Raw genomic sequence first — 13,823 nt, 5'->3', positions numbered from 1 at the left:
AGTCATACACCTAAAAGTAGAATTGTATAACATGTTACTTTTAAATATGAATTTAAAAAAATCTATATTTTTAACAACTAAATCATTCATTAAAATACCAGTCAAATAAAAACTAAAATAAGATTTTTTCCTGGATTAAAAATCAGGTTTATACTTGCTATTGAACATTTTTTCAATAGGGATTTATCTGGAAGAGCTACTGATATATTCAACAAATTTGATTATATATATATATATATATATATAATCAAATTTGTTGAATATATCAGTAGCTCTTGCATATATATATATATATATATATATATATATATATATATATATATATATATATATATATATATATATATATATATATATAATATATATATATATATATGCATATTTTAAGAGAAAATAAAAATCTAAAAAAGTATATACTAATAAAAGAAAAATAGACATAAGTCGCTAAAAACATTTATATATTAAAAAACAATTAAACAAACAAAAAAATAACAACAACTTATAAAACTTTTAACTCTTTTCAAACACATTTTCTTTACATGTGAATAAAATTTGTTAGCAACCTGATGTTGATTTCCTGTTGAAATTTTTTAAATCTTAAATGTTTTACTGAAATTATTTTAAATAAATTTGCTTAAGAATCAAATTGTCCTTTGTTCTAATTGACATTTTGCATTGAAAAAATTGTCATTTGTCTGGATGTGTTCTAATAATTAGAGATAACTATGCTACCAGCTATTTGCCATTGGTTGTGGATTTTGTAAATATGACATCACTACAGCAGAAACAGATAACAAGAAACTACTAAACATCTGCCTAGCATCTTCTGAAGCTCGCGAATTTGCAAAACTAATAAAAGAGCAATATACAGCTGCCCATGCAGCCCATTTCAATCTCATCATAAGTCCGCACATACTAAACACCATTCCTAAAAGGTTAAGATAGTCAGCAATTGGGTCATCTCCAGGCTTGTTTGAAGAAGGCTTGTAGCGATAAATACGGTTAGGACGTCGGGGATCATTTGACAAATTATTCATTTTATATTTTATGTGTGCTAAAAAAAAACTTAAAGTATACATATAACTAGCAAATCATGTATGAATGTATGTATGTATGTATGTATGCATCTATGTATGTATGTATGTATGTATGTATGTATGTATGTATGTATGTATGTATGTATGTATGTATGTATGTATGTATGTATGTATGTATTTATGTATGTATGTATGTATGTATGTATGTATGTATGTATGTATGTATGTATGTATGTATGTATGTATGTATGTATGTATGTATGTATGTATGTATGTATGTATGTGTGTGTATGTATGTATGTATGTAGGTAAACACACATGCACAAACGCACATTGCAGTTTTAATCAGGTGACTTACTAGTTATCATTTCTTGCAATGAATGATCATCACTGTTAGCAAGATTAGTATCTCAAGATAAAAACATTTAAGTGCAAAAATGTTTGAGAAAACTCAGAAAGTAAAGCTTAATAATATATTTTTCTGTACAGTGCACCTAACAATATTTATAGGCTTCAGCATTTTATTTTCATATACTTTAACAATATAGTTATTTACAATACTGTCTAATTTTTATTGTCATTTTTTGCATCATTATTGATGTAATTTGTTAACATATAAAAAAATGTCTTCTGGTTATCTAACTTAAATACAGAGTGGTAACGTTAGTTGGATGCGAATGTTCTTACATCTAAGTACAAACCAAATGTTTCTTGTATATTCATGCTGCTAAAAATTACACTGTATCTATATTTAGATACTTTTAAAACAATATATCTAATTTTTGATGCTCTTTAAAAGAATCTCGTAGAGTTCCATCAATATTCTTCTATTTTACGTCACAAAGTTTTACGTGTTTAATTTGCCGGTCAAATGGCATTATTGTTGAGCAGTATGCTGTAAGGAGGATTTTAGCCAACTTTTTAATGGATATTAATTAATAGAAAAGTATTAGACCTTAACACTTAGAAATACAAATTTAAAGTCATGTTAAACCTAGTTTAAGAAAAAGGATACCGAGAATAAAATTCATTCGTTTAATTTTTTTCCGTTGAGTGATTTCAACAACAAAAACAAATGAAAATCAGGCTTTAAAAACATTCTCTTTTATTTAATTCCACATAAAATGTGTTTTGAAAACTCATGAAGAACCTTCTAACAACTATTCTCCCTTATCTTTTAGTTGATAGAGGAAAAGTTAATATTTTTCAGATATTTCTTGGCTTCTTTGTTATTCTACAACATACTAGTAAATAATAATTCATTTTCTTTACGGTGTGTTTTACGGTGTTGAATTTCTGATTGGTTGTTTCATAATGATTTAAAAAAAAAAAAAAGGATTTGATGACAATTGCATCGTTAAATCTTTCAATATATTTCTGTATGAATTGTTTATTGTGCTTCGAAGTAATCGATGAGTAATCGTGGGATTAACTTAAACTATTTTTTAAGTTTGCTGCTTACTACTCAAAGAAAATCTTCGCTGTTTTAGCGTTTAAAAAAACATAATGAAGCGGGTTCGTTTTTTTTTCATCTTGTTATGACATATTTAATTTCGAAGGATTCTTTTGAACACTGAAATTTTTTTATTTTTTATTAAATATTATTTTGATTCTTATGTTAGAACTTTTTTTTTTTTTTAGTTAATTTTTTCAGCAGTTGTGCTCATTGCTATTTGGATTGAGTGCGATGCAGGTATCCAATGCTTCTCTCTTTACATCCTAAACTTAGGCTTTTAGTTCTTTTGAATGCTTACATAACTGATTATGTGCAACATTTTCTCAAAAAGGTAATTGGATAGAACCGTGCCAGGTTTCATCGTGCTCATGGAGCTGTGGAGGAGGTACTAGAATTGTCAACTATACAATTTGCAACTCAACTGGTGTAAATGACACATGTGATCCAAGATTACAAAATCTTCAAACTGTGCCCTGTGAAGTTGTACCTTGTCCTTCATCCAGTAGGTATTCTAAAACTTGCATCAACAACATGCTCGTCAACCACCTGACACCATTTTGAGCATAAGTAGTTGTTGAAAAAAATGGATTGAGGTTGAAATTATTTTGTAAATGAAATTAAGATAAACTTAGCGATAAATACTTCAATCTCCATTTCAAGGAAAAAAAAAGTGGTTGTTAAAATAAAATTTCTTGGAGTTACTGGTTTCTCGATGATAACCTTAATACAATTTCAAAAGCTTTTTTACCATTAATAGTTACTTGCTTATAAAAGTAATTGATTATTGTTGATAGTTAATCAAAAAAAGTTTTTGGTTACTTGTTGCTATAGCAATTATTTTTGGTTACTTTTTGCTATAGCAATTTGTTGCTCTACAACACTGCTTGTAAGAATCGTTACTTATTCTAGCAACTTAAATATTTTAGTTTGTATAGTGAAGAAAAACACCAAGTGTAACAAAACGAACACCGACTATATGAACTTCATTCCTTGTTTCAAAAACTTGAACATCGACGAGGAAATTCTCAACGCATCAATTAAGCTGTTGACTAAATGGAATGCTGACTACGTTGAAACAAGATACAAAGGTAATTTAATTTTTAAATAAGTGACAGGTTTTTTTGTGCAAAGAACTAAAATTATGATTGGTTCATTTGCATACTACAAACTTATTATTGGTCCATTAACAAACTGTAAAATCTAAGATTAAACAAACATAAACATATAAACAGGATAACAACAACAACTACTAAAAGAAAATGTTTTAAAAAAATTTAAATAAAGATAAAGAGTGAATCCTGTTATGTGAAAACTTAACAATCGAAATAATCCGATGGATTTTCCATTTAAGACAAATTATGATGGATTGACCGGCTATGAGAACTTTTTTTGGGGTTGCCATTATGATATTTATTCGGTTGGGTTGACCTTTATAAGAGTTTCTTTGATGTGCCGATGGCTGATTTTGCAATACATGATTGATTTCTGAGAAAAGAAGAAAAAAAGAAACATATTTTAGATTCATCCGCACTTCACATGTAATAAAAACATCGACTCTTGTCTCTTGTTACAAACATTTTAAGGATCTCGCTACCTATTTACCAGTTATTGTAATTACTAACAACAGTCTTTCTTGACAGACGCGTTGTTATAGTAACAGAATGCACAAGCAAAAAACCCTTTATTAAAGAAAGCGAAAAAACAAAACTTTAAAATCATGTTTCCGAATACATTTTTTTTCTAATTAAAATTTACTTTTAGAATGTAACTGTGACGAGTCTCGTATGAATTTAATGATTTTGGAAATTGAAGACGACTTAGAGTTTTACTTATCTCCTACCCAGAACAAAGTGCAACTTGCAAAGGATCAAGTGAAAGATATTCTTGATTGCATGCCAGGAGTCCCGGTTGATAAAGTTTGGGATGTTTACGATACGTTAATTGAAAAAGCTGCCATTTTGGCTAATGTAGATATTGAACTTCATATCCGGATCGATTTTTTGAAGAACGCAATCGAAACTTGTAAAGGAAAAGGTAGATTTGTTAATAAAATAATATTTTTTTTTATCGCTGGTCAACAAAAAAAAATTTTTTTTTTTTTTTCTTTTTTTTAACTGTTTGTCAAAAAACAAAATTAAACACCTGATATATATTTCTGAAAAAATTTTCATTTTTTTGTTATAGGTAACCCACTTGAATACATCAAAACTGTCATCCGCAGCGAGCTTTGAAAAATCAGTGGTTTAATTCTTTTTAACTTTTAATATCCAAACTTTTCTATGTAACTAGTTAAAAGAATCACATTGGTAAAAGCCAAAAAATTTTTTTGCATGATATTAAAAAAGCACATGTATTTTTATCTTTAGTTTTTAGTTTATACTTTATTTACATTTTCCTGTTAAAACTACACCATAATTGATGCAATCATAAAATTTCAGCGATAAATCATATGAAGTCATAAGTATTTATAAACTATTTATTTTCCATTGTATTTCTAATAAGATTTTTATTACTAAAAGTTAAAAACTTCGGCTTCTCTAAAACTTGCAGCACTATCCGCTTTAGTTTCTCCCTTCTTTTCTTAATGGTTTTCCGTTCTCTTTGATTATCTTACAGCCAGCCTAAAGCTCCTGTGCTTTTACACTCTGTTTATTTAAAATTGTCAGAAGTTACTTTTAGATTTCTCAATGAACGTCGTTAAGAATATTATATTCTGCAGTTTACATTTTAATTCGAGAGATTAGTTTATGGAATAAACTTAATCGATTTAAAAAGTGATTTAAAATTGAAACATTTCGAAATGAAAACAAACGAGAGATTTTTTTTTAAGTTGATATTTTATAGGTCCGCTGTATTCTTTTCTTCTACTCAGGAAAAAAAGTTCTTTAGAATTTCAATAGATTTGGGATTCTTTTGGAACCTTAACGAATTTTTTAAGATTCATACAGAACTCGTATAAAATTATTACACGAGAGAACTGTTTGTTCTGAGTAATCATTAACAAGATTTTACGATGCAACCGGGGGAAACAGAAACCAAACTAGAAAGCTTAAATCAAAACTAAACAGATATTTTTTAATGGAAACGTTTGAAAATAGAGATTGGTAATTTCAGAGACACAGTCTTAAAATCAGATCAATAATAGAAGAATCGAAAATTTTGAACCCCAAATAAAATGGATTTACCTTCCTAATTTTCAGGCTTTAAGAATTTGTAATTTAAAATAATAATTTATTATAAGAGTAATAGCAATTATTGTAAAAATAATTTTTTATTTTACGTTTCAAACGTTTTTTTTTTTCTTTATAAACAAAAAAGAAAAGGGAAAAAAAAAAGAAAAAGGTATTTCAAGGTATTTCGTTTACCCTTTAGATCTCGATTTTTATTCTCAAAATGTTTATCAACCTAATGACATGAAAATGTGACCACCATCATAGAACATTTATCAACAAATGAAATAAAAATATGAGCGCAGTCATAAAAAAGAAATTTTCTTTAGAAAAATATAGGATAGAAATAAATTAAATAATCGAATTTATTAATAAAATTTATTGTAAATACTTTTTGTAATAACAAAAATTTGTTAACAACAATAAAATACTTTTATACATAGAAAAGCAACAAGGAAAATATATGTAAACAATATTTCCCACGAAAATAACTCAAGAGTGAAGTAGTTCAATGTCCACTATGCTAACCCGAAACCTTCTGGACATTCGTTGATAGCTTTAAGCATTTGAGAATGAAGTTTATCATAAGTTTCGTATGCCGGCAAGTCTAGCTGGTTGAAACTATAATTTAGGAAAAATAAATAAGTCTTTAACAATTACAATACTTATTGCAATATGCAGAAAGCCATTTTATTCGTTAATATTTAAGAATAACGGAATAAAGTGAAGCACCTTGTCTCAAAAAAAAAAAAAAAAAAAACTTACCAAGTGTGAGCACAAGGTAAACGATCGGTAGAACGATCATCACGATGAATTTGAAACTTTTGAGGGCCGTTCATACCTTCCAGTGAAGCAAAACCTTGTAAAGGAACTTTTGAAGTACCAGTTACAAATTGTAAGAACTTAGCTCTATCAGCTTGATCAAAAGAACGCAACGCACGCCACAGCCATTGTATCTAATGATTTTGACAAACATTTTAAAACTTAAAATCTTAGAAAAATAAAGAGTTTAATGACGTAAAAGTGTTTATGGTTTCACTTACTTGTAATGAATTTTCGGTATATTTATGATACTCAGTGTTCATTTTTAAGTCTTCTATATCAATCGTGGGAAGGCCGGCAATCAACAATTCTAATTCTTGTTCATCAAAAATGGATATTAATCTTTTTGGTATTATTTCGTAAAAGCCTTCCAGAAAACTTTCTATTTGCTGCCGAATTGATCCGGTCATTTTCTCTTGACACACTAACTTTACATACTCCCGCTTCGTCTCTTCAGTCACAGGTATATTTCGACCATTTGGTTTTAGATCATGAATCTCGTTCATTCCAAAAACTTGGACCTAAACATAAATCATAATCCAATTTTAATTAACTAAAAGCAGATTTTTTCAATTAAAAGATAACTATGGCTAGTGATATAACCCATTAAAATGATTAGCTAAGAAGTTTTATATGACAAAACACCATTTCACATTTTTTTAAAAATATAAAAATGAATTAAAAATAAAAAAAACTGTTAAGTAACCTACAATAAAAATTACAAATTTAGAGAAATACCTCTGCAGAAAAGGTAAGCTCATAGCCCAGATCGTCAATATCATGCTCCAATAAATAAACTAAACCTTGGTAAAAGCCGTAATCCTCAGCTTCCATATCAGTGTAGTGGACAGACTTTCCAAGGATATGTTTGTAAAAAGATCTATTTTCAATAACAACAAGAATAATTTACTCACCCGAAAACGAAGTTTTATTTGAGACACAAAAACATTTACAACGTTTAAACTTTTACGAATAAATATTTGAAATAACCTTGTAAAGTAGCAATCTAGTAATTTGTTGTCATAGATTGCTTTAGCAACAATTCTCCCAGCAAACTTAAAGTATGAGAGATGATTCGGATTACAATGAGAATGTTGATTAGGAAGATAAGTACTTTTCTCTCCTTGTGAATTCGTAAATAAAGCATAATTTGGGTTGAACATCTCACGCGCCATGATACCGTACCATTCTCGTAGTAGCCCTCCTAAAATTTATCAAATAACTTCAGTATGATGGCCTTATAGAATAAAACATAAGTGAATAATCCACGAATAAAAGTAGTTAGACATAAAGAAAACAAGGAAGCCACCATCAACAACAAAAAATATACCTGCATCCTGACCCTCTTCGCCATCAAAAACAACATACAATCTGTTTTTTAACTCTTCAGCAGTTCGACGATGAAGTTCTCGATAAGAATCTTCAAAAATATGCTCTCTGCGAATGTGAACTGCCATGTCTTCACGACGATGACCCTAATCAATTTAAATATGCTCATAACGATTTTTACTCAAAATACTTTACAATAAACACAATCCAATTAAGATTTTCAAATATTTACGTAGGTTACGATGCGTAATTTAACTAATAGACTCCAGCAAAAAAAAATACAGGTTTAACATTTATTACCTTGTCTTCCTTTTCAAGTTCTTGTCTGAAATATCTGCGTTTTACATCAAAATCAAGTAAACGGGTATGATGCACAAGTACAGCAAACGGTCCATCAGCTAAGGAGCTGCTTGACTGCCTCAGAATCTGATTCAACACAGTACGATGAGTGTCTTCAAAAAGAAAGAGATAAACATTTGGAACTAGTTAATTATAAATAAAAATTAAAATTGTATAAAATTACACTTAAATTAATCAACATAAAATTCTGTTGAAAAAGAGAGAAAGAGAGAAAAAAAAACAACAAAAAAACAACAAAAAAATAAAAATATTAATATTTCATGGATTAAAAAAAGAAATAGAAAAAAATAGTCACTAACCAGCAAAACTTAAGAATTTGTGCGTATCAGCAGACAAATTAATCACTGTTGAGCTAGATTGATCCATAGTTGTATTGACAGAGTGTACACTAGGGGAAAGAGGACTTTGAGGAATTTCTTGTGTGGATGTATTGGGTTCAATATTTTTTAAAGGCTTATCTTCCTTCTCTGAGCCATGAACAAGAAAAAAAGCTTCAACAGCTGGTTGTAGCACAAGAACTGCATTTGGATCTGACGTTTCGGCCAGTTCTGTTAATGCTTCTCCTAATCAAATATCAGTGTCATAAAATGTAAAAATAAATTCATATTTTTTTTAAAAAAAAAAAGCCTCTAAAATTCCTGTTAGAATATTATAAACTTTAAACTCACCCAAAATATCCCAAAGTTGATCTAAATTTAGCAAGTTACTGAGTCTAGCAAATTGTGGAATGCTTACTTCTTCAGTTTTCTTACTCTCATCTACAACAAAAGTAAGAAAAATTCTTTAAAGATAATTAACAACTCAACTTTTAAATTACAAAAGATCTTTTTCAAAACAGCTTTTGAAAACTTATGTTTTTCATAAAAATTTATAGTCACACACATATTATAAAATATTAAGTTTTCATTATTCTAAAATATTTATTACCTCCTACAGCCATGTTTGTAGATGAGCTTTCCTAAACATGAATATTCTTTAAAACTTATACAAGAATAATTTTGTCTACTTAAAAGTGAGTTGGGAAATATCATTTTTCCATAGAAGCTTTAATAAAAAATTACAAACTGTATTATGAATATATTACAAGTTATCTAACTTTTCACTATTGATGTTATTATGACTACCAGTAAATAACCATAGAACAAAAAAACTTTGAAAAAAATAAATGAACAAAGTAGTTACTGTAGGCTGATTGGCTGGTTCAGCACTAATCCTCAGAATATCACTAGAATTACTAGTTCCACCACCAAAACGATCAATCATTTCATACATAGCTTCCATATCAGCTTCAAGAGCTGCTACAACTTCTCTTAAACTGCTGCCTCCATGTTGTAAACGCTCAATCAAACGAATACCTAAATAAGTTTAAGCTCAGACAATTGTAAACAGATACAAACTTTGTGAATATTTAAAAATCATTAAAACGATTTATCAATTTTCTACAATATCAAGCAACACAAATACTTTACAACAAAAAATCAAAAACTTGTTAATACTATTCAGAATTACCTCTATTTCTTTGAGAACCTATTTGAGAAACTTTAGGTTTTAAAGCAGACTTCTTTGCAGCGTTGCGGAGCTGCAGTATAACTTTAAGGATTCGCAATAATAATAACTGACTTGATCGTTTGGCAGTAAGTAAAGCCATGGTAGGAAGATGAAGCTCAAAAATAATCTAAAAATTAATTCAATGGTAAAATTTAAAATTGCAAAAGTTAGTAGTCAAAAAAAGATGTGACAACCCATTTCTATATACAACTTTTTACTTTGTAGTTTAAGAAGTTAAAAAGTTTTTTTATTTGTGGATCTACGACATTGTTATAGCTCCCAAGATTGAGTTAAGATTGAGACTCTAGCCACTCCAAGATCAAGATATTTTCACATTTTTATTAGAAAAGTTTCTAGCTGTTTCCATACTAATAGATCCATTAGTAACACTTTTTTTTTCTTCTCATAATAATTTCCTTGTATGTGAACATGAATTGGATACTAACATTAGATCCAAACAGCATAAACTTTGAATGTCCAATTTCAGAGAATCCAATGTCCAATCCAATAAAGATGAATTTAACCAAACCCATATGAGACACTTATAAGAAACCCAGAGTTTCTTTGCAGTAGACCTTCAAAATAGTCCTAAAGCATACAGCATTTTTTAAAAAAATTCAGCACTTAAGTTGATATTGTAATTTTTGCAGAATTCAGCAGTCAAATAAGTTAAGGGCTTTCTTGAATTGTCTCTTGAGAGTTTTGTGATATCCTGTTTTCTCTATTATTGGTCACACAGACATTCTGTACTTTTTTGATTACAATATCATCTGGCTAATTGTATTGTCTAAAGAACATTTTAAATTGTTGCTTTTAAGTTGTTGAATACTCCAAATAAAGCTGCACCTTGACACTGAGATGACCTTCATTAGGCTTCTTGAATTACAATAAGCCCCTGTTTCTTTAGTGAGTTTCTTTTTGGTCTTATCATTGCAGTTTTATGAAACATAGTTAACTTAAACTTAAAAAAAAAAAGAACTCTTTAAAGAAAATTAATTTTTATAAACAAAATTTAAAGTTATAAAGCAAGAATAGACCACTAAATATTTGCTATATTTTCTGATATTAAAAGACCTGAGAGTGGAATCCTCTGAACTAAGCTAATCAAAATCATTTAAGCAAATAATAATAATAATAATAATAATAATAATAATAATAATAATAATAATAATAATAATAATAATAATAACAATAATAATAATAATAATAATAATAATAATAATAATAACAATAATAATAATAATAACAATAACAATAATAATAATAATAATAATAATAATAATAATAATAATAATAATAATAATAATAATAATAATAATAATAATAATAATAATAATAACAATAATAATAATAATAATAACAATAATAATAATAATAATAATAATAATAATAATAATAATAATAATAATAATAATAATAATAATAATAATAATAATAATAATAATAATAACAATAATAATAACAATAATAATAACAATAATAAAACAGAACAATCTTAAAATGAAAAAGCTAAAATTAAAACATCAAAAGAGAAAAAAACAATACTAAAAAATCGTACAGGTTTTTGAACATTTCGTCTTTGCTGAGCTGCTCCCAATAAACCAATACGCCGAGGCTGATTTGGTAATCGAGCTGCTCCTCTCCCACGCCAAGGTTGACTCCTAGCTGATGCTGGATTTATTATTACTGAAGCATTCTGTTTTAAAGCCTAGTATTTAAATCACTTTATCATCAATACTTTTTTCAAAATAAGTCACTACAAAATATTACAAAGGGAAAATTTTTGATTCATAAAAATATTTTTATATTATTCTTTACATAAAAAAAAAAACATTTAAAAAAAAAAAAAAGATTTAATCAAATGCAAAAGAGTCTCACCTTTGCTTTATTTTTACAGTTATTATTTTGCATGTTGTGTTCTTTTAATTCATTTAACAGGGCTGCAATTTCCTCACGTAAGATATTTGCAGTTTCTTGAGCACCTTCTAATAAAAGTTCAAGGATACAGTCTCGTGTTAGTGAGTCAGTTCTTGACAGTTGCAGCAAAAGTGTTGTTGCATCTTCTAAGCCCTCATCAGAACATGTACCAGAAGCCAGAACATTAACTGCCATTCGCAGTTGACCAGTCAAAATAGAAGGTTCTTTCTCTGTTATTTGAACAAAAGAAAGGGCTGGCGATGAACGATTTTCTGTGAAAATGAACAATAAAATAAATTAATTGCAAAAAATAATGAACACTTACATAATTAACATAATTTAAAAGTTGGCTGAATTAGCAAGTAACATGTATTAAAAGAAAAAACTTCACAACTGGTAATAAATATAATTCATTTACAAATAAATTTTTAGGTTGTTAATTTTATGAACAGAAAATTTATTTGTAAACATTCTCAGCGCCCCACATAAACTCTACCAGTAGAAGATGTATCACTATGAGCGTTATGATGATCAATATCCATACATTCATCATCTGCGCGTTGCTCCAGAGCACTATAATCACTCTGCGCCACTGTGCCATCAGAAACAACTGAGCCTGGAGAACAATGAGTGTAAATTTTGAGTTATAGATTTCATGAAAAAAAGAAAAAAAAAAAAGTTAAAAGAGTTAAAGACCATTACCATTTGCATGATGTCTTGACTGCATCTCTACTGGATATGATATTCTTTCAAAAGTATTCTCAGGAGGTTCAACAAACAATGAAGAAGTAATTGAGGCAGTTTCAGAACAAACTGTACTAGACTCAGCAGCATGCTGCTCAGGGTCTTCAAAAGCAGGCTCATGATGAACTATGCTTGGTTCTACAAAGGTGACTGTGTGAATTGGTTGTGATATTATGACATCATCAGGAGGATGTGCACTCTCTTGATTAACAGCAGGGGGTGATGGAAGATGTTTTTGGCGTTCTGGCAAAGAAGTTGAAATAACAGCTAAAAGACGCAATAACTTGTCAGATAAAAGAGTACTTTGTTTGACAACTGGGTGAGATAACATACTTAATATCTGCCCAAGTGGTGATGTAACAAAAGAGTCGCTCAACTGCTCTTTTGGAAACTCACGCAACATTTTTAATGGTGCTTTTCCTTTTAAATTTGGACTTGTTACATTTAAGCGAACAAGAATGTCCCAAAATTCAGTTGCAGAACCTCTCTCTGTCTCAAATGATTTACTTGGTCCAGGCTCATTATTTAAATTAGTAGACTTTGATTCATGTGAAGGAGCAAAGTTAGCAGGAAAATTTTTTGCAAGAAATGACAGCGCCTCCAATGTTTGCTTGCAAACATCAAGACAAGCTTGCTGGTGAACAGTCACAAAGCAATCAGTTGGTTTCTTCCCTACTGCTTGAAGTTGAAAAATATTGACACAACCTCCAAAAGCCAGGTTCAAAGTGCGGGAAAGCCATTGATGCTTTTGAGTCAAGCTACCTTCCTCTCTTGCTGCTGATTCTTGATTTTTCAATGGCTCAAATGACATGTTTGAGCTTTCCTGTGAAAAACTGCTTGTTTGCCTTAGTATTGAAATTAATGCATTAATAATCCATTGCTTGGTCAAATTATGATAACTTAGATTTCTGAGAATTCTATGAAGTCGAGATGAATTGATTGCAGTATCATTTAAAAAAAGCAACACTAGTAAACATGTCAAGCTCTCAGGATCTAACAATTGAGTGCCAATTTTTTTAGAATTGTTAGATGTGCTGTCACTTACTTGCCAAGCATTCATTTGATTTTGGGGAAACAAACGTGCAAACTGAAACCCACCACGAGAGTTTCTACGTGTTATTCCACTGTGTCGCAAAAGCTGTGAAAGATCATTTCGAGTTATTGCTCGCTCTGCATGAATCCTCAATTGACGCTGCTCAATTTCACGCCTTAATCCTTGTGCTTCTGATGTTAGTTCTGGTGGTAAAACAGCTAATACTGTATCATCCATATCTGCAAGAACTTGGCGTCTAAGAGATGGATCTAAATTTCGTACAAACTCAGCAGGGTCAACAGGTTGTTCTGGTCTTTGCTGAGCAGCATTATAACGAGCTTGTTCTTGCCGCTGTTGCTCTAAAACCTAAAACCAAAATTACCACAAACAAGAAAACTTTCTTTGAA

At 29.2% G+C, this 13,823-nt stretch overlaps 3 protein-coding genes across 8 annotated transcripts in view; 1 reads left to right on the top strand and 2 right to left on the bottom strand.

The window, feature by feature from the left end:
- Positions 1 to 441: 441 nt before the first annotated feature.
- Positions 442 to 1,089, bottom strand: LOC145192262 (PAT complex subunit Asterix-like). Its single transcript, XM_080069472.2, has one exon. It carries the CDS (start codon positions 1,077 to 1,079, stop codon positions 729 to 731), a length of 351 nt encoding a protein of 116 aa, XP_079925598.2. The 5' UTR covers positions 1,080 to 1,089; the 3' UTR covers positions 442 to 728.
- Positions 1,090 to 2,418: 1,329 nt separating this feature from the next.
- On the top strand, positions 2,419 to 4,852 carry LOC149894355 (uncharacterized). Its single transcript, XM_090092418.1, has 6 exons — positions 2,419 to 2,552; positions 2,679 to 2,730; positions 2,825 to 2,995; positions 3,420 to 3,581; positions 4,255 to 4,527; positions 4,678 to 4,852. Exons 1-6 carry the CDS (start codon positions 2,544 to 2,546, stop codon positions 4,722 to 4,724), a joined length of 714 nt encoding a protein of 237 aa, XP_089948544.1. The 5' UTR covers positions 2,419 to 2,543; the 3' UTR covers positions 4,725 to 4,852.
- A 1,175-nt stretch (positions 4,853 to 6,027) lies between these two features.
- LOC145192219 (E3 ubiquitin-protein ligase HUWE1-like) overlaps positions 6,028 to 13,823 on the bottom strand; it is a 36,665-nt gene continuing 28,869 nt past the window's right edge. For all 6 annotated transcript variants that reach the window (XM_090092369.1, XM_090092385.1, XM_090092358.1 and 3 more), the window contains exons 50-65: positions 12,342 to 13,782; positions 12,136 to 12,255; positions 11,601 to 11,911; positions 11,281 to 11,430; positions 9,684 to 9,849; positions 9,357 to 9,529; positions 9,102 to 9,132; positions 8,843 to 8,932; positions 8,474 to 8,737; positions 8,115 to 8,266; positions 7,816 to 7,960; positions 7,476 to 7,689; positions 7,224 to 7,365; positions 6,707 to 7,006; positions 6,429 to 6,619; positions 6,028 to 6,284 (exon numbers count right to left, since the gene is read on the bottom strand). In XM_090092369.1, the coding sequence (XP_089948495.1) occupies positions 6,182 to 6,284; positions 6,429 to 6,619; positions 6,707 to 7,006; positions 7,224 to 7,365; positions 7,476 to 7,689; positions 7,816 to 7,960; positions 8,115 to 8,266; positions 8,474 to 8,737; positions 8,843 to 8,932; positions 9,102 to 9,132; positions 9,357 to 9,529; positions 9,684 to 9,849; positions 11,281 to 11,430; positions 11,601 to 11,911; positions 12,136 to 12,255; positions 12,342 to 13,782 (3,993 nt within the window). In that variant the 3' untranslated portion in view covers positions 6,028 to 6,181. The remainder of the gene's footprint in view (positions 6,285 to 6,428; positions 6,620 to 6,706; positions 7,007 to 7,223; positions 7,366 to 7,475; positions 7,690 to 7,815; positions 7,961 to 8,114; positions 8,267 to 8,473; positions 8,738 to 8,842; positions 8,933 to 9,101; positions 9,133 to 9,356; positions 9,530 to 9,683; positions 9,850 to 11,280; positions 11,431 to 11,600; positions 11,912 to 12,135; positions 12,256 to 12,341; positions 13,783 to 13,823) is intronic.

The sequence above is a fragment of the Hydra viridissima genome, unplaced genomic scaffold, assembly GCF_058129835.1.
Source record: "Hydra viridissima isolate aposymbiotic clone 2 unplaced genomic scaffold, HvirCarnegie_v1 scaffold_1, whole genome shotgun sequence".
NCBI lineage: Eukaryota > Metazoa > Cnidaria > Hydrozoa > Anthoathecata > Hydridae > Hydra > Hydra viridissima.
Note: the sequence above shows the minus strand (reverse complement) of the source record. Positions and strands in the feature narration are given on the sequence as shown.